This window comes from Anolis sagrei, chromosome 1 (genome assembly GCF_037176765.1).
Source record: "Anolis sagrei isolate rAnoSag1 chromosome 1, rAnoSag1.mat, whole genome shotgun sequence".
Lineage (NCBI taxonomy): Eukaryota > Metazoa > Chordata > Lepidosauria > Squamata > Dactyloidae > Anolis > Anolis sagrei.
This window is the reverse complement of record NC_090021.1, coordinates 204976573-204997307: the sequence shown is the minus strand read 5'-3', so window position 1 is coordinate 204997307 and position 20735 is coordinate 204976573. Positions and strand designations below refer to the sequence as shown.

The following is a 20735-nucleotide window of genomic DNA, read 5'->3' as shown; positions in this document are numbered from 1 at the left end:
ATCAATACAATTGTGGCTTTATTTTCTGCACTAAAATGACTTGTATGTTTGTTGTCAGTGGAGCTTGAACCTGCAAATGGTTTGTTTTCAAACATTCAGTAGAAAGATCACACCCACTGCTTGCGTATCAGAAAGACAGCCCCTTTATTTGTCATTCTCATTCCACAGTATTCACATCAAAACCATGTGGCATATTTATAAAAAGCTGCTTGTACAGTAGTATGTGTAGGTAATCAATCATCTGAGCTCCATGTTAAAATATCCATGTATCTATATACAGAAGACCCCCTCCCCCCCAAATCCATTGATTCAAGTATGGTTTAAATCTATATCCAAAGCACTGGAACTAATGGAACCAAGGTATTTATGTTTGAACAAGTCCCATCACTTTCAACAGGATTTAAGCTGCAATCCTCTGGGCACTGCTTGAGAGGAAGCTCATTCAACAAATTTGGGTTGACATCTGAGTAAGCCAGCACAAAACTGTATCTTCAGTCTGGTGGAATATAATAAAAAATCAATCAGCGACACTATCCAGAGCAATTTTCTGGGCTATGATACTGTATTACCTATGAAGCTCTTCACAAAATCAGAAAACGAGCCATGGCTTTCATGAGCCATAGATTCAACCTCCTCCTGGGACTCTCAAATGACATCATCTGTGTCATTCTCAAAATAAGCAATTTTGGCTGCCTTTGAAGCATATTTGATGTTTTCAACTTCCCCACCACCGTTACTAGCTTTCTGGAAGTGGATCACTATCATATCTTCCACACTTTCTTCATCTTCCTCTTCTACCTTGATTCCTGTTAACAAGATGGTCTTACTGGAACTCCCTGAGAATATCTGGAACAAAGAACACACCACATATTACATTCCAGTTCTCAATTTTTGAAAGGAATGCTTAAATCAACAGGTCAAAGAAAACAACATTAAAAAAACAATGTTGTTGAACCTTACAGGTTATACTTATGAACCTTAATTTTATAATGGGTAAATTAGTGGGCATCTTCAAATGAACATTTCCTCTCTCTCTCTCTATATATATATATATAAATATATATATGAAAAATACCTAGAACGATGATAGGGGTGAGAGTCTGACAATTATCAAAACTGAATCATGACTAATGCATAAATTCATTGATTCAATTGATCTACTCTAGTTGGGAATAAGCATTGTGATATGCACTGTAATTCATTTTTCCCTGTTTTGATCCTGATGAAAATTCCCCCCATGAATCTATCTGGATTGGGGGAAAAGTTTCAACAGGTGCTAAAGGCTTTCCCTCTAACCAAATCCATGTGTCTAATTTCAAAATAAGCGCTTTAGCACTCTGTAGGGCTGTCAATGAACCAAAAATGTCATTATATTAAGCATATGTTAAAAGCACAGATTAAAAGGTCTGCAACCCAAATGTTATAAGGGAATTCCACTCCAGTCAAACAAAATCATAACAAGAACAAGAATTGAGGCCAGTGATTCTTGGCTGAATAGATTTAGACTATTATAGACACTTGATATGTTGAGTGTCTCAATTCTACCATTTTCCTATTGAACAAGATGGGAATAATGAGACCCTTCAGATGTCGTTAGATTACAAATCCAAGTAGCTCTAGGCAGCTTAATGGTAAGGAATGCTGGGAATTACAGTCCAGTATTATCTGAAGGGATATCATGGATCTTTCTACTCAAAAGCCACTTCTAGCTCTCAAGGCTTGTTACGAAAAACCCATTGCTCTCTGTAAAGGTTGAGAAATAACAGGTAGGGGAAAATTAAGCTTAACATCTATCACACTTACTGATCTAAGTCTGATTCAGACTATGCTCAGGGGCACCATACCTATGCTTGACTGCAGATCTGAAATAGACGAACACTTCTCCAGTTAGCCCATCATGTAGTATTGGAGTGTTTTTTTTACCTGAAATTGTTCCAGGTGATTTTGTATAATAGGGGAAACCATGACTGGATGAGTCCATTGACTGGTATAGAAGGGAATGTATTGCCCACAACGTGCAATATCATTAGCAGCTAAAGTAAAAATAGAAGGATACATTTTTGAGAAATACAGCTTATTCAAGAACAAGGAATGCCTGTTCTAAGACAATCAAAGTGAAAACTAGACATGTCTGGGTAACTGAGTCAGAAGCAAGCCTCCCTAGGTCTAATGACATTCCCCTGCCAAGCATCCCCCTATAAGTCTGCAGTGTTAATATCAGTGACTTTTCCCTAATATGACCCAAAATGCAGGCTGCAAAAATGGAAGCACCTGGTACCAAGGAGAAAGCCTATGGATCAAGTGAAGCTCTCTTTTGGGTCATGGTAACACAGTAGCTCTGGCCCTTTCTCAAAGACTGGACAACACAACTGGTAATGAAATGCGGAGGACTTATGGGTTTTTATTATGTTTATTGATGTTATTTGTAATGAATTTTTATCCATGTTAAATGTTTTGAATGTTTAAATTATTTTTGTACTGCTGTGGGCATCGTATTGTGCCACTTTGTAAACCGGCATGAATCGCCCTCGGGCTGAGAATGGCGGCATAGAAGCATAGTAAATAAATTAATAAATAACTAGGGACACTGAAAATACCACTGAGTCAAACACTTTAGAAGTGGTAACCCACTGTGTTCATCACATTAGCTTGAGTTCAAGTGTAGGGTAGAGCATTTTTATGTGTCTAAAGCATTGGGAACAGTTTTTCTTTTCATACATTTCAGGAACTATTTGGGAAGTGGGTTTTTTGTAATGATACAGATGTGGATTGGCAAAATGGCCAGTTCTGTAATGTGATGGCATTTGTTTCTCTAAGGTTTAGAATGATTTTTTACCCCAATTTGTGGGAGGGGAAACTGTTGGAGGAGCCAACACACCCTTGTTATGGAAAGTTCAGCCATTACCTTTTGCTCACTGTGCTTGTACTTTGTCAAAACAATTCTTTTTTTTAAATAGCCTTTCTGGGTCCTTTCTTTTTTCCTTCCATGATATGTCTGTGCCTTGGGTTGCATGGAAAAGCCAAGAGGGAAAGAAGGATGACTGCATTGCCGCTTTTGCTCCCTCCCTCCTTACTTTTGCTCCTTCCCTCCTTGCTTCCTTCCCCAGTGGGCAGCCAAGAGAAAGAGAAAGGGAGGGAAGGATGACATCCAAGAGAGAGAGAGAGTCTGATAGCTCAGGAAATTGAAGACATGTAACAGCTGACATTTCGAAGAGATGAAGGAAGGAAAATCATCCATTTCATTTCTAAACGGAGTATGACTGAGGACTACTATAAACATACTCTACTAAGCACATCCCTGCTTCAATGTGATGAAGTGGTAGTTTTCTAAGGAAACTAGGTTTCTTCCAAACTATCTAAAGCAGTGGTCCCCAGGAGGTGTTTCGGCCTACAATTCCCAGAAATCCCAGCCAGTTTACCAGCTGTTAGGATTTCTAGGAGTTGAAGGCCAAAATATCTGGGGACCCACAGTTTGAAAACCACTGATCTAAAGCCAAGAGGTCAAATTATAACCTAACTCAAAATCAAAAGAATATTACTGTACAAACAATGCAGTACAAAGGAGAGGCAAATAAAAGTTAGCTCTGGGATTTACCTAGAGGTTGCGCAAATGTAACGAAAGCCATCCGTGACTGTGGGTTATACATCACCTTCTGCACTCCTCCACCCAATTTAGTTTTGCAAAAATGCAGTTCCAGCTTGTCTTTCATCCATTCCTTGGGGATATCTAGGTCTGGGATGTTAGAAACTTTAAGCGTGCAGAGAGAGATCTTAGAATGGAGCTGGAAAAACAATACACATCCAGTGCAAAATTACACATGTGAAATAGAAACCAGAGGTTCAGCCCTGTTACTCTATAAGAGGTAAAAACCAAAATCTCTTGGTCATATAGCATGTGCTTTCATCAGCAACAGCGTATTTCCATCATCTCTACAATTGACAGCAAAAAAAAAAAAAACTACAGAAAGATAATACATAATGTGATTATCAGAGATTAAATAATTCCCCACATTTCAAGGTAGGATGGTTGTGTGAGAGCATGGGCTGAAGTGTTATGAAAGAGAGATAGACAGTAAAAGGATGATAACAATGGCTGCTATATGTAATGTACCTTGTACCATGTGGATACCTGTAGTCACATGAGTCCAGCAACACTTGATACTGTAATGGAAATCTTAATTGAAAGGAACAGCAGTGTGCTGAACTGTGTGACATGATGTGCACAAGCAATGTCCATAATGACCTGAGGAAGCACTGAAAAGTTACCTTTTAGACCATGAATCCCACTATCCTCTACCAGCTTGGACAGTAATCGGGTTAGCTGGTGAATTCCGAAAGCTGGAAGCCAAAGCAGGAACATTTCCAAAGACTAGATCAGCTAATATATGGCCAGGCTCTTTGTTCATAAAAGTCTAAAATTGTTTATGAAAAATCCTTATCTGAATTAAAGTTAGAATCCAGTGAGTTACCTGACACTGTAGGCACAAAACATCTCACCACAGTCATCAGGTAAAAGAAAACGTCTTATTTATTAAGGAAAAGGGGGTAAACTCGTGTTATTTGAATGTAACTTCCTAGTGGGAGTTCAATAGGATTCAACTCTATTTAAGGATAGAGTTTATTTGAGTGTAACTCACTAGAAATGTCAGTATTTGACAACAGGGAATGGAAAATTCTTTCCTTTCTTTCATGGGCCATGCAGCATAACATAAGGTACCTTACCATCCAACTAGAAAGGTGTGCATAAGATTATAGCTACTTACAAAATGATATTTACAGCCACTAATGAATATACAGACTGATAATGTCACTGTGGTATACTTTAAAAAGCTTTTATGATAATTTGTTTACCTCAAATGTTAGTCCTTTTTCTAGCGTTGCAGGCATAGCTCGCAGGAGTATCTCATCATTTTCCAGCTTCACAGTGTGACGATGTTTTGTAATCAGTCCATGGGCAACTGAAGGATAACATGTAAATACATTTCCATAAGGATGGTTTAAAAATGCCAATGAGTCATATGGTCACATAATTAAAAATGATGAGGAACTTACATCGCCATGATCTATGACACTGGTATATAAGGCAAGATCTGACATGTACTTCCCTATTTCCAAAAGTTGCTATTTGTCACCTTACACATTATACCACTGCAGCCCATGCTGCTACTGCAAATGTCAAAAGCATGAGGGAGAAAGAGTACATAAGAAAACCATATTGGTATGTTCAAGTATACGATTGACCTTCTGAATCCATGGGATACAGAGCTGCAATTTCCAGTGCTCACATATTCTTGCACCCCATATTAGTAAATGGTGGCAATGTGTATGCAGACACACTGAGAAGTGAGTTCACATCAACATTTCACAGTACGGTGTGTGATAATCTGTACTTGTTCCTATCTGCAGCAGATCCCAGAACTTAACTCCCAAGGACACACTGGCCACTGTATAGGTATGTCCCCTCTCCTTCAAATCTAAGTTTGAAGTAGGCTACTGTCTGTTGGTGAAGAGCAGGTTATTTCATCTATACCATTAAATCAGTGGTTCCCAATTTTTGGTCCTCCAAGTGTTTTGGACTTCAGCTCCCATTATTCCTTTTTTTTTGTTGAAGTATTTTTATTGTTTTATCATAGTTATTACATTTGTTATACATTTGTTTATAGCAGCTACATATTATTCAACACACTCTTTAACATATAGTCTTATTATTCTGCTTAAGCATTCCCCCCCCCCTTTTTTCCCACCACTGTGCTCCCCTCCCCCCATCTCAAGCCACAACTTTTACATATCATCTGTCCAAAATCTCATTTCTTCTTGTGGCGATAACTTTCCTTCTTTATTTTTTAAACCATTTACAACAAATTTTCCCATACAGCATCAAAATCACTTTGTTTCCATATACCTTTTTTAACTTTTAATATACATGTAAGCTTATCATTTATTGCCAGTTTCCATGCTTCCTTGTACCACTCATCTATTTGTATATTTATTTCTTTTTTCCAGTTCCTTGCTATGAGCAGTCTTGCTATTGTTAATAAGTTTGTTATCGATTCTTTATCCTCCTTTTTCAGTTGTTTATTGTTATATAATGATAATAAAGCTATACTAGGACTTTTCTCAATTTTCATATTCATTATAACTTCTATTTCTCTAAATACTTTCTCCCAAAAATTATTTATATATTTACATTACCACCACATATGTATATATGTTCCTGGTTCTTGACACCTCCCATGATTCCTAAGAGCTGGTAAGCTGGCTGGGATTTCTGGGAGTTGAAGTCCAAAACATCTGAAGGGCCAAAAGTTTGGAACCACTGCATTAGGTCAAATGTTCGAATAATCAAAGCTTTTGACAAAGTTAATATCCCAAGATTTGGGATAATACTAGAAAGAACCAAATGACCCTAAATTACAAATGTATTTCCTAAAGCAGTATGAAGTGTTTCCCTTTCAGAGCTGCAAATGTTGATATAGCCACTCATCCAAAACATCAGATTAACTTTACCTTACAGTGCCCTTTTGGCTGAATAAATTTTGAATTCCCTGAAGACAATCCTATTAATTTCTCGGGTTTTCTTCAGAAATGTTGGAAATCTCTCATCCAAGTACTAAACAGGGCTGCTCCTGTTTAGCTTAGCTTTTAGGGTATTTAGACCATTTGTAAGTAAGTATTTAGACCATTTGTAAGTTATTTACGATATTTAGCAAGAATCATAGAACTATTTGAGACAGGGCTGTCTTGGTCTATACCCCCTGATTAACATAAATTCACAACGAAGTTGCCGACTTTCAAACTATGAATTAGCCCTAGGCTGTTCCTGCCAGAAGAAAGCAGCTACCTGATTAAATCCAAACCTTCTTGCTTAAAAATGGGCACTCATATGTGTGAACACCCCATACCACTTTCTTGTTCAAATGTGATGACAGCTTCTTGTTGGCTCAGCCTGAATGGGATTTTTGGAGATATATGAAAAAGGCAGGATATGTTATTGTTCATCTCATCATCTTTGTTTTTGATAGTCTCCAGATGTGTACACTTCATTTTTTTCTCTGGTATGTCCTTTCTCACCTATATTTTAAAAAACCAAAATGAAGAGGAAAAAGTGTCTTCAATTCATGAGAATAAAAGTAACAAATCAAATTATTTACCTGTTAGCTGACTATCACATATAGGCCCCAAAGGTTCTACCTGTCTGTTCTTAGGCCTTAGAGCTCATATGATTCAGTATGTCAGTAAATGTTTGCCTAAGGCACATCCAGCCAAATGTGCAATCTCCTGAATTTTTATGTGAGGAGACACCTCAGGTAAAAACGAATTCTCTACATGGGGTTGCCTTTGAAGACGACCCGGAAGCTTCAAATGGTCCAGCGTGCGGCAGCCAGGTTGCTAACACAACTCCTCTGCTGCATCAGCTCCACTGGCTGCCAGTTTGCTACCGGGCCCAATTCAAAGTGCTGGCTTTAGCCTATAAAGCCCTAAACAGTTCCGGCCCAGCCTACCTATCCGAACGCATCTCTTCCTACGAACCCTCCAGGAAGTTAAGATCATCTGAGGAGGCCCTGCTCTCGATCTCGTCGGCTTCGCAAGCACGCTTGGCAGGGACGAGGGACAGGGCCTTCTCTGTGGTGGCCCCTCGGCTGTGGCACTCCCTGCCTAGGGATATTAGATCAGCCACCTCCCTCCTGACTTTTCGGAAGAGAGTAAAAACCGGCTCTTCGAGCAAGCATTCAGAACCCCGGAATAGATAGTCAAGCTTGAGATGGAGAATGACCCAGGAACGACCAAGACGATGAAACGGATGAGGATTGGAATGAGAGGATATAGCTCTTTTTAAATTGTTATTGCACTGTCTTTTTTGTCTAAATGCACTTAATTGTTATTGCTTTTGTATTGTATTGATGGCATCGAATTGTGCCAATATGTAGACCGCCCTGAGTCGCCTGCGGGCTGATATGGGCGAGATATAAGTGATGTAAATAAATAAATAAATAAATAAATAAATTCCTTCGGCACAAACCAGGAAAACTCTGCTTTGTGCCAAAGTAATTTGGCACAAAGCTGTGGGTGCTGTGTGGATTGAGGTTAGGGATAGCATCACATGACTTCCAGTCCCAATCTACACAGCTTTCTCGGGATTTTGGGGCTCCTGGCGTCCGAAAAACCCAAGACAGCCCCCATGCCCTCCCAAAACCCCTTTAAAAAGAGTTTAAAAGAAAAAAATAACAGCTGGCTGGCATTTCCTGCTGCTGCCCTCTCCTGGCACGTAGAAATGACACACCAGGAGAAGGGGAGGAAAATCACTCCTACCCCCCTCTCCTGATGCATCATTTCTATGTGCCAGGAGAGGGCTGGCAGCAGGGAAATGCCAGCCAGGTAAGTTATTTTTTTCTTTTAAAGGCTTTTCTGGTGGGGGGAGGGGGTTCTTTTGTGTCTGGGTGCCCTGTCGGAAGGTCCAGCAAGGCATCTGCACACACACCCCTCAGAAAAGCATGTGCTTTCTGGGGCATGTGTGGGCTGTAATGCAGGCCCAATTGAGTTTTTTTTTTAAAACCCAATGGATCCGATTTAAAGCCCTGTGTGGAACTGCCCCAAGAAAAAGAATGGGCTAAAGTGACTGCAAGCATAATATATCACATTATATAGCACTAAGGCTCACCTATTATTGAGGAACTGGGTGCAGATGTAATTGTACAAAGAATGACGACACAAGAACTGCAAAACTATGGGATAAAATTTTGTGAACCAGCCCCCTCCCCTTACTGCACTTCATAAAATACACCTGCCACCTGCAATCATTTTTTGTATCTGCTGAACTGGGGCGGAGGGTTTAATTCCATAATAAATTTGCTAGTTTTTATTGTGTCACAGCAGGATTTTAGTGACAATAAGATTTTCAAGTGGAAACAGAATTATTTTAAATACAATGTATAAATTACAAGGAGCATTCTCAATTTTATTTTGCAAAAAAACAAAAACAGTTACAGTTTTACAAAAGAGGAGTGTGAAAAATTCCCCTCGACTAGAATCCCAGAGAAATTGAGCATGGGAACAGTTAGGGGCTCAACTTGATGAAATTGAAGCATCTGTTCACCTGGGATTTATTTCTTCATACATCACAATGTAGATTTAAGTATACCATGTAATACGTACAGAGTACTAGTTTCATCAATCTTTTCTATAGTGTCATTTATAAGCTATTTCCCATTTTTTTCTATCAAGTTGCTCAGAGTACATTTTAATCTGGCAACAATTATGAAAAGTTAAGATGGTGCTTTTCTCAAGTACACTGATTGGACTGTTGCTGAGCTTTACAACGGAGTCAGGATTAAACATAGATTTCTGACATTCAGATCCAACATTCAGTAGATCATGAGTTTCTAGAAGCCTATAAAAATGACACAAGGCTGGATTAGGTACAGAGTGAGATAATTACTACCCGTCATGCACTTACTGTTAGCTTCCCTTGGATATTTTCCTGACCAAAGCAGGAAACTGGATGCTACATGACACAGGCCAGTATATTCCTCTTATATTCACTGGCCACACTACCATTGCTAAAAAGTTGGGAGTAATTCCCAATGTTAGGCTGGTATTAATTCCGCTGGGGTTACTCTATCTTTTGATTTCATTCATTAACTCAGTCAAATGACAATTTGGCTTCCCAACATCACAAACTGTCAAATGGAAATTCAGTTGTTGTTGTTGTTGTTTTGCTATCAACAGAGTATCCCTGTTTCTGAGTCATGCAGTACAGGATTTCAATGAGAATTATATACCCTTAAAATTGCATAAATGTACATCTGCTCTACTAACTGAAATGAAGAATTAAAATTGCAGCAAGCTTCAAATATACAGGAAAAGGGTAGTGTGAATCAATTGTTTTATAGTCCAAAGGTGGTAGATTTTGCCCAGTTATTCAGGAAATTTTAATATCTCAATAATTTAGTGGATGTCTTATGCAGCAGATCAACATGCAGTTAAATTCTTTTGCTTCAAGCAACTCAGTTCCATCATAATCTCACCAAAATTTGCACCATCTTATCATGATGAATAAAGTTATATCATTTTCAAGGTTCACAGATCAAAAGATTACCCGAAATCTCTGTGCAAATTCTTCACACTTAGCCATTTTTGCTTCACGTTCGGCTTTAAGGGCCTGAATATCCCTTTTCAACTGATCGTTTTTTTCATTTATCTCAGAAAGTTGCACCTGTGAAATAAGACAGAAAGCATACAATTTTAAAGCAGACGTGCTTTAAAACATTCAAGGGAAACAACATGTCTGATGTTGAAAAAAGCCAGTTTTTGTGCACTAACCCAAAGTTCCTCAAACCGGACAAAAGCAAAGTTGCCGCAATCTTCCAAAGCAGACAAGAGTAAAGCAGACAACAATCTTCCAAAGCAGACAAGATGCGAGGCATGGAGGCTGCTCCCTTAAAGCCCTAAAACTCTGGTGCTAGCACTCCCTCTACTGCTACCTCTTAACTCAAAACACTGTTCTTATGTATCAGCAAAACCTGGGCCAAGCACCAGCTCTTAACTCAAAATGCTCTTAAGTTGGGATGCTCTTAAGTAGAGATTCCACTGTACTAAGAAACTTTCGAGACAAACATTTGCTTCATGTCTTTTGACTGATTTCCTGTAGCCACCAACCCCCTCAGCTTAATTTAGAGCAAAACTCCCACTCCAAAACAAAGTCATCTTACAAACTAACTTCCTGGTAGGTCTCAGAACTGAAAAGCCCGGGTTACGTTTACATAACCCAGTGTGTAGTACTTTATCGTCAAGTTACAGAACATATTAGTGCTTTCTCATTTTTATAGCTCATACATGGAGCCACTGCAACACAAAAGCACTATCAACATCCTATATATACTGGGCATTATATCTGACCACCATATTTGTGGTTAACTGTTTCTAGATTTTTGTCCTTTATCAAAATGTTCTAACTTTGTAAAGAAAATGCCTGTATCTTACTCAAAAAGTTTCGCAGAATTCTAATCCTTTTTGGTTTTGGAAGCTGAACATAATTAGACAGACCACTAGCAAGACAAGGGATCTCAAAGTACGAAACCTCTAAAATCCTGGAAAGTTGCTGTTAGTGAGAGCTGATTATCTTGGTCTGACTCAATATAAAGGAACTTTTCTTATATTAACCTGCATTTCTTTGAGTAAAATCTGAGCTTTCAAAACTATTCTTAATGTAGCACATGGCAGAAAATAAAAGAGAATAAATTGTCTAACTACAACTACTAATGTTAAGGAACAGAATTTTTAAAAGATATTGCAGATTTGCAGATCAATTCCACTCTGCAAACATTTACATCAATTCTTTTGTGCTTTTAAAAGAAATAGTGGCATATGGATACATTTATTAATTACCCGAGCTTCCTCTTGGGCTTTCATTATTTCCAGAGCTATCTTATTTTCCCGATCCCTTAGTTCTCTCAGCTTATCTAGATAATTTCTCCTCCTTTCATCAGCACCAAGTTTTAAAAGTAGTATGTTGGACTTCAGATTTTCAGCTGTTGCAACATTCTCCTTAGGAATAGAAAATAGATAGGTGGCATTGTTAGATAGAAATGGCACAGCATTTCTAGTCAAAGAAAAACAGTTGGATGAACATGTGATATATTGATAACACCTAGGCAATGACAGCGAATGTCACAATGCAATACCTAAGGAGGTGTGGTAATGGCTGTGAGGGTTATTGCAAAGGGGTTGCATCAGGCAGTGTCCCTTACTGATCAGCAGGTGGCAATACAAGGAGGATGAAGGAATCCATCTTTCTTTCTCTTGTGTAACTCGGTCGTATCTGCCTGTTCTGTATTTGATGACCCTGATTGTTTGCAAGTACATGGAAAGTGGATCTGCATATCCTGATTGCATATTTGTATGTATTGCAACTGTGAAAATTAAAGCCACCTGATATTCTGATTTTTTTTTGTCATGTCAGGAGCAACCTGAGAAACTGCATGTCACTTCTGGTGTGAGAGAATTGGCCATCTGCAAGGACGTTGCCCAGGGGACGCCCGGATGATTTGATGTTTTATCATCCTTGTGGGAGGCTTCTCTCATGTCCCCGCATGAGGAGCTGGAGCTGGTAGAGGGAGCTCATCCACCTCTCCCCGGATTCGAACCTGCGACCTGTCGGTCTTCAGTCCTGCCAGCACAAGGGTTTAACCCACTGCGCCACCGGGGGCTCCAGATATTTTGAATGAAAACCTGAATCCGCAAGTTTACTAAACAGTGTGTAGAGGTGGCTAGATGCTGGCAGTTGGGACTCTACTGACAGACTGGTTGAAGTATGCCTTTGCTGTGAAAGGACTCTGCTGTATTTTGCTTGCTTCTGGGACACGTGTTATTCAGCTTGCAGCTGTTCAGGGAGGTCATAACTTGGAAACTATAAATCACTTCACAACCAGTATTCCATGGCAGACATTTCAATGCTTCAGACAAAACACTGCTGGCAGACTTTTCAAAAAACAGATGCACAGAGTTTATCCTCCACATCTACTGTGCTCACCTTCAATTTTTCTAATTCTCTCTGTTTTCCAGTTTCATTTGTAAGTACATCTGAAGTCTTGTGTTCTTCAATGCTCTACACACAGAAATTAAAAGGAAAATTAAAAAAAATTCCTTGGGGCAGCACAACTCATCTTTTTCATACTTTCAAAAAAAGGATGTGGTGACTCTTTCCCCACACAAAGTAGTAAAACATAAAGCCCAGTAAATTCCCTGTTCAGGATGAAACATAAAAATTAAGGTAGAAAGCTTTGAATTTGTTTAGAGTTACATGAGTACTACTTACAGCATTTGCCATCAACGTTTCCAATTCTGAAAGATTTCCTGTCTTTTTCATAACTGCTTCTGGAGTTTCAGTTTCCTCTGCGCTCTGCCAAATAAAGTTAGAAATACATAAATAGTATCTATCATGCACAACACTGACTGTTCCAATGGGAAACTGTAGAAGTATTTGACAGAACTTACCTTGAATTGTGCTGGTTCTTTAAGTGGTTCCATTTTGCTTACAAGTGTCCCTTGAATGTCACTTTTCTCCATATTCTACAGAGCACAGTTAGATATACACAAATATCACAGTGTTATTCTTCTAATGGTTTTATTGTATCAAGGGCCTTTTTGCCAATATGTGTTTATTCTAATGTCTAAACCTAAACTGAATTGTCTCTTCTCTGGGGAAAAAACCATCATAACAGCCCTAAACGGTTTGGGACCTGCTTATCTTTGCGATCGCATCTTCCCCTACGAACCAGTGCATACCTTGAGATCTTCTGTGGAGGCACTGCTCTCTCTCCCCCCGTTGTCACATGCACGTTTGGTGGAGACGAGGAAGAGAGCCTTCTCAGTGGTGGCCCCCCGGCTCTGGAACTCCCTCCCTAGGGAGATCAGACAGGCTCCCACCTTGTCCTCCTTTCATAGTCAACTAAAAACCTGGATGTTCCAGTGCACTTTTGACTATATTTCTTTCAGCCATATTGTTTTTATATTGCTTCCTATTGTGTTATTTGTTTTATCTGATGTTTTAATTGGTTAAAGTGTTTTACATGTGTGTTTTAATTGTAATCTTGGGCATGTCCCTTGTAAGCCGCCCCGAGTCCCCTAGAGGAGATGGTTGGCGGTATATAAAAATAAAGTTATACACAATTTCAACAGAAAGGAGGAAGCCATGAAAATGAACAAAATCTGGCTATCAGTATCAAAAAACTCTAAAATTACAACAGCAAAACAGCAGAGAGGAAACAATCAGGGACCCCTAATCACCTCTCAACAAAAGATTGCCCCAGGCACTGCCAGGCCATCAAATGCTAATCAAGGTGATCAGTTGAAACATTCACACCTAGCTCCAGCAGACAAGAGTCCTTTGTCCCACCCTGGTCATTCCACGGATATATAAACCCTTTTTCCTAGTTCCAACAGACCTCACTACCACTGAGGATGCCTGCCACAGATGCAGGCAAAACGTCAGGAGAGAATGCCTCTAGAGCATGGCCATATAGCCCGAAAAAACCTACAACAACCCAGTGATTCCGGCCACGAAAGCCTTCGACAAGACAAAGTTGTTGTTATTATTATAACCCATGGAGCCCACTATGCAAAGATAAATCAATCTTATGGTGTTATCTCAATCTGCTGTCATAAAAGGTGTCACTATCTCAGCCACCCAGGTGGACAATTTTGGGATTTGGAGGATTTTGGAATAAGGGATACACAACCAAAAGAGATCTTTGGCCCTTCCCTAAACTGCAAATCCCAGGAACCCATAGTATGGAACCAGGGTAGTTGAAGTGGAATGGTTAACACTCTAATTGCATATTGTGAAAGGGACCTCAGGGTTGTTTTACCAAAGCCATTTGAGTTTGTTTTCTCCTGGTCCTCACAGACTTTGCTCCAACAAGTAGCATCAACATCAAGGATGATTTGTTATATTCACTGATTCACCAGAAGCTTAGTAAACTAAAACCAAAAGTAAAAGTCTCAGGAAGTGCATAGCAATCCCCAAGCAGATATAAAAGACATTATAAGCCAGCAAAAACAATATCCAATTTATACAACACAATTTTGTTATTTTGTTGTTGTTGTTGCTGTTCTTTTATGCCTGGGAGCTTCCTGCTCTCAAGACAGAAAAGATGGAACAATCAGTATCTCCTAACAGGAAAGGGGAACCCCAACACCCTTTGCCTTCTTTATAAACATCTAGCCTGCTCCTAGGAAAGAGAAGCCACCACCCAGACTTACTTACAAAGAGTGCTTGCAGTTGATCAAGTCGCAGCTGGGCTCCGGAGGAAAGTCCTGGGGACGCCAAGCAGGAAAGAGAAAGCAACGAGCTGCAGTCTTTTCCAAGAAACCACCAGGTGGGAGGGAAAAAGCGGGAGGAGGCGGAGGAAGGCAAGGCCAGCTGCCTCCTTTGCTTTCGGTTTCCATTCCAAGAGGTTCCTCCCTATCTCGTGCCCTGGATGCAACGCAAAGGGGGGGGGGGTGTTTTGGGACTCCCAGAGACTCTAGCTAGCAGGAGGGATGGGAGTTATAGTGGAGGACTGAGAGGAAACACAAACTGGGCCACTCCTCAGGCAGAAACAGGAGCCAAGATTAGCCCCTAGCCAGTGTTCAGCATTCATATATAAACTGCCATACCATATAATTAGTGTAGACCCATAGAATGCAGTTCAACTCCATTATGTGGGACATTATATGAGACCCATGTAATATACTGTACTTCTATGCAGCTAAACTCCATTATATGGGACTACTTTGTATAGTCAGTGCTATGGGACTACTTTATATAGTCAGTGCTATGTAACCAAGGGAAGGGGGCTTGAGGGGCTTCAGCCCCCCCCCCCCCCGCCAAATTCTCAGGGTGGTCCGCGAAAAGGCCTTACTGGTATATTATTTAAACTGTTATGTTTATTCATATCATAATCTGACCACCATGCTCAATATATCCTATATGCATGGGGGTATTGGGGTAACAATACAAAAGGTTTGCATGGGTAGATCCTCAGCCCCCCCCCCCTTAAATCAAACTCCCCCCCCCTCAAACTCAGCACCCCCCCCCCCCATCAAAATCCTGGCTACGGGTCTGCTCAGTGTAGACCCATATAATGCAATTCAATGCAGTTAAATTCCATTATATGGGACATTATGTAAGTAGACCCATATAATGCAGTTCAATGCAGCTAAAGTCCATTCTATGGTCTATTCTATAGTCAGTGTAGACCTGTTTGATGCAGTTAAACTCCATTATTATGTGGCATTATATAAGCATAGACCAGTGGTTCTCAACCTGTGGGTCCCCAGGTGTTTTGGCCTACAACTCCCAGAAATCCCAGCCAGTTTACCAGCTTTAGGATTTCTGGGAGTTAAAGTCCAAAACATCTGAGGACCCACAGGGTGAGGACCACTGCTCTATGAGTCCCCAGATGTTTTTGGCCTACAATTCCTAGAAATCCCAGCCAGTTTACCAGCTGTTAGGATTTCTGGGAGTTAAAGGCTAAAAAACATCTGGGGACCCCAGGTTGAGAACCACTGGCGTAGACCCATATAACACAGTTCGATGCAGCCAAACCCCTTCTATGGAACTACATTATATAGTCAGTGTAGACCTGTGTAATGCAGTTTGATGCAATTAAACTCCATTATATGGGACTATATTATACAGTATAGTCAATGTAGATCTGTGTAATGCAGTTTGATGCAGTTTAACTCCATTATTGTGTGGCATTATATAAGCGTAAACCCATATAACGCAGTTCAATGCAGCTAAATCCCATTCTATGGAACTATATTATATAGTCAGTGTAGACCTGTGTAATGCAGTCTGATGCAATTAAACTCCGTTATATAACGCATTATATAAGTGTAGACCCATATAATGCAGTTCGATGCAGCTAAACCCCATTCTATGGGACTGCATTATATAGACATTGTAGATCTATATAATGCAGATCAATACAACTAAACTCTCCAATCTCTTAAAAGAAGCAGCTTCAGAGACAGCCAGCAAAATAACCAGGCATTTCTTGCTCTCAGAAAGTTATGTTCTGAAAAACTCAGAAAAGGTAGAAAAAATAAAGAGAACTGGTGTTCCAGTGATGCCACCAAAATTGAGGAACCCCAAGCAATGACAATACACTGGCTTTTATATTTCACAATGCTGTGCCGTCTTTTGGGTGTTAATCAGACAATTTCCCACCATGCTCCATGTCTCCACCCTGCAACCACACTCGGCCCAGTTCTTATCAGTAGGAACCCTTCTTCCCAACCCACCATGTACAAGGGAAGTGCTGATGTCAATAGGCAGGGTAGGGTCCAGCAAACCTCTGGCTTATCAAGGCCATTTGTGCCCAGCAGGGTTTCTTACTCTTCTCTATGGCACACAGCAAACAGGGTGAAACTGATCAGAAACAACATACTGGAAAGGTTTGGGGGATTGACTCAACATGATGGAAGTTGTAGTTCACCCTGGACAACTTCCATCATGTTGAGTCAATCCCTCAAACCTTTCCAGTATGTTCAGTTTCTGATCAGTTTCTCCGTTTGCTGTGTGCCATAGAGAAGAGTAAGAAAGGCAGTGGGCGGGATCATGCAAATTCCACACCAATAGAGAGAGTCAGAAACAATGAGATGTCTATGGTGGAGGGAAAACAAAATCTAGGAAGAGATTTTCCCTTTATGAAAGCATTCACTTGGTGGTGGGCAGTATGGTGTTTGTGGAGAACATTGGCAAGCCTCTTGTAAATGTTCATGGCACTCACTATAACTTGCAATGTTATTGGAGGGAGGGCCATTGGTGTCTCATGCGTGATGGAAGTTATAGCCATTTATGGAGGCAGGAGCTTGTCTGTGCAAGTGGACACCCCTGCCACACATAAACATACATATTTTCACTTTTTTATGTGTATAGATAGATATCTGGGGTCACATAAAATTTTCTCAGGCCAAAAGGGGTCCCAAGTCAAAGTTACGAAGCCCTTGATTAAGATATTTACCCATTGGTGCCCCTGTGAGTCTGCTACAGTGAACTGGCACCAACCATAGCACACAGAATTGCTACTGGTTTCCTCTATGTTGTTGGTTTATGTTCTTTATCAGTGAAATAATTGTAGCTGTTATTACTCACAAAAAAAGCCAAATATAACTATTTGGGATCAGTAAGAATTGATTATCATTTCAAGAGCCATGGTGTGAATATCTGAGACTTCTCTCATGTCCCCGCATGAGGAGCTGGAGCTGATAGAGGGAGCTTATCCACCTCTCCCCGGATTCGAACCACTGACCTTCAGTCCTGCCGGCACAGGGCTTTAACCCACTGCGCCACCGGGGGCTCCAACTCTCTCCCTAAAAAAAGGGAGAGAGTTGTGCCTGTGTGTGTGTGTGTGTAAATTGTGAACTTCAGCAGCAGTGGGATTTGCTTGTTTGTGCTTGCATTTGCTGAGATAAGAAATGGCCTTTGATTCCTTCCTGGGTGTAGCTGTCTTGTAAACTCCTTGCTGACCAGAGTTAAGTGTCAGTTACATGTGTTTTGGTTTGTCTACTGAATGTTATGTTTTTAATGGTTTAATAAAAACCCTACCCTAGCATGATTCTGCAGTTGTTTCCATATGGGGGCAGTCTACGCATTGAAAATGAAATGAATCCTCCAGAAAGAAGCTCTTTATTAGGACTACAGCGAGACTGCAATCCTACATGCATCCAGGTTAAATATCTCTTATCTGAAATACAGGAACGAGAAGTATTTGGTATTTTGGTGTTGTTTAGGGGTTTCGTTTGGAATATCTGTTTTTCCATTATGCGTGTTTTATATACCTTATGCACATAGCCTGAAAGTAATTTTATACCATAGTTTTTAAAAGTTTGTGCATGGAACAAAGTTTTTTGTGCACTGAACTATCAAAAAGCAAAGTACTACTATCTCAGCCACTCATGTGGACAATTTTTTAGTTTTGGAGTATTTCAGAATTCCATATTAGGGATGTTCAACCTGTATATACACATGTGAACATAAGTCTCATTGAATTTCAGTGTAGCTTATTTCTGAACAGATATCTTTTGGAGTGTAATTTTTATAACTTCAACACATTTTTAAAAGTTTACAAATTTACTATAAATATTTAAGGGTTAGTTTATGTGTTGTGATCAAGGACGCATTTACACTTCATTCTATATCCACCCCTAGTCTTTTGATTTCTTGACTTTAGTCTCAATTTTTCTTTATGACTGATCCAAGGTATATAGAATATCTTGAGCCTCTTTAATTGCCATGGTTCCAAGCAGTGCAATCCTGAGATTTGTAGTTTGGTGTGGCACCAGTACTGTTTCGAAGAGAAGGCTAAAGAATGTGTAAAACTATAACCCCAGTGATACTATAGCATTGAACCATGGCAGTTAAAGTGGTGTAAAACTGCATTAATTCTACAATGTAGATGCATCCCCCAAAAATGGAAACTACTTTAACTCTACCTACCATCTTACCAAGTATTATTATGTGGTGAAATGTGATGTGGAATACTTCACCATGCAGGTGGTACAAAGTCTACCACAAAAGAGTACAAAGAAAAGCTTAAAGTGATCTGGTGAAACTTAATAATGCTCTTGTGCCTAACACTCGATACTTTGTGTAATGTTTTTAAACAAACTCTGAGAGGATGACTGTCCCACTACAGTTTCTTTTAACATGAGAAAACTTGTTCAGTCAAATAACAAAGAACATAATTACTTATTTTTTGAAAACTAAAAGTACCAAAAATACCCTTCTCTTCACCTTGCCATTTCTTGAATGGCATCCTGTCTGAGTTTTTCAAATTTAATCTGGCTGCAGACTGTCAAAGTAACTCACTCATCATGCTAAACCATGGTTCCTGCATAGTGAAGCATCAGCCTACCAGTTTAACTCAGGCACCATGTTTTGGAAATTGCCACCACACACTGATGGTGTATCTACACTGTAGAATTAATGCAGTCTAACAACACTTTAACTGCCATGGCTCAGTGCTATGGAATCATGGGAGCTGTTGTTTGGTGAGGTGCCAGTTCAGATAAGTTCCAGTTAAGACACACAGAGATGATGGTAGATTCATAGATCGCCTTTATTGCTTTGATGACCAAAGAAAGATGTGGTGGTTGGGGGAGGGGGTTGATTATCTGCATCCTGATCTGCTTGGCTGATGAGGTTTCTTTGGTGACTTATGCCTATTGTGTGTTGGTGGAAAGAAGTAAAGTCAAGAAGGGCTTCCCATCAGAAGTGTTTCCTGCTTATGAAGGTACATGGGGAACGATGACGTCATGCATCTGAGCCCTGTTCCTGGGGCTCTTGACTTTTTGTCATCTGGATTTCAGATAACAAAACTGCAACTCCCATGATTCCATCAAATTTTACTAGTTAAAGTAGTGTCAAACTGCAGTGTGAATGTGTTCTGCAATTTTACAATGTAAATGTATTCTAGGGGTAGGAAATGTGTGTCCTGTGTTAAATATTCTGTGGAAGCAATTAAGATCTATCGCAGAGAGGTCACTACCTCACTTGGTAGCCAAAAGTATTTCAGCTTTTCAAACACGTTCCCAACCATTGCTAAAAACTGGCCATCCAGGTTTAGGGCTGAGTCCAGGAGAACACACTGATTGTGAACCAGAGTCTTCAGTGGAAAAGTCGGCCCATCCAACATCAGTGGGAATTTGAAGACGGTTACAAATATTATGCCCTCTAGCAAAGAATCTGTGTTCTGGTTCCTGGGCTCATCCTTGGTTTTCCAGTTCCATCCTTGTTGACTTTTGCGGTCTTTGCACTGAGTCCAACAGCTTACAGAGCAAAACAGTAGGTCATTATGGGTTAGTCCTCTAACTGAACAGCCCAATCTGGGACAGAATGTATCTTACTTTAACCAAAAAAGTATTTTTAACCTATGAGAATTAAAACTTACAAGGAGTAAGATCTTGGAATTAAAAGGGACACAAATGTATTTCTGGGCACTTCAACTCCTTGCTGGGAGGCACAGGATATTAACTCTTGCAATGTTACAAGTCCCAAGCAAGTATTTTCCTTGTTATTCAAAATCGGCAAAAGTGAGCCAAGTTGGCCACTATTTCATCTAGATATTTACAAGAAAAGTTTTGTTATTGGAAAGGAAGACTAATTTGGCTTCATCCTTAAACAAGTTTTATTGAAAGATAAACAACAGCAGAATAAATTTAACTTAATGTATTTATTACAGCTAGTT

General features: G+C 39.9%; 1 protein-coding gene across 2 annotated transcripts; it reads right to left on the bottom strand.

Annotated features, from left to right (window-relative positions):
* Positions 1 to 120: 120 nt before the first annotated feature.
* NMI (N-myc and STAT interactor) lies at positions 121 to 14925 on the bottom strand. 2 transcript variants are annotated; one of them, XM_067472594.1, is made up of 11 exons: positions 14761 to 14925; positions 12994 to 13068; positions 12815 to 12898; positions 12530 to 12604; positions 11386 to 11544; positions 10097 to 10213; positions 6903 to 7071; positions 4852 to 4958; positions 3596 to 3782; positions 1924 to 2033; positions 121 to 846 (listed from the first exon to the last, which is right to left on the bottom strand). In XM_067472594.1, exons 2-11 carry the CDS (start codon positions 13063 to 13065, stop codon positions 646 to 648), a joined length of 1281 nt encoding a protein of 426 aa, XP_067328695.1. In that variant the 5' UTR covers positions 13066 to 13068; positions 14761 to 14925; the 3' UTR covers positions 121 to 645. The 2 variants fall into 2 exon arrangements, with proteins under 2 accessions (XP_067328695.1, XP_060632596.2); XM_060776613.2 differs by having other exon boundaries at positions 14765 to 14925.
* Between the last annotated feature and the right edge of the window lie 5810 nt (positions 14926 to 20735).

What these genes read in the sequence shown, in the direction of transcription:
- NMI (XM_067472594.1), bottom strand. Translation starts at nt 13,065, where the DNA reads ATGGAGAAAAGTGACATTCAAGGGACACTTGTAAGCAAAATGGAACCA. An exon ending in AAGAACCAGCACAATTCAAG is followed by an intron (nt 12,899 to 12,993) that starts GTAAGTTCTGTC and finishes TTTATTTGGCAG; the next exon opens with AGCGCAGAGGAAACTGAAAC. An exon ending in AAAAAGGACTAACATTTGAG is followed by an intron (nt 3,783 to 4,851) that starts GTAAACAAATTA and finishes TTGTTTTTCCAG; the next exon opens with CTCCATTCTAAGATCTCTCT.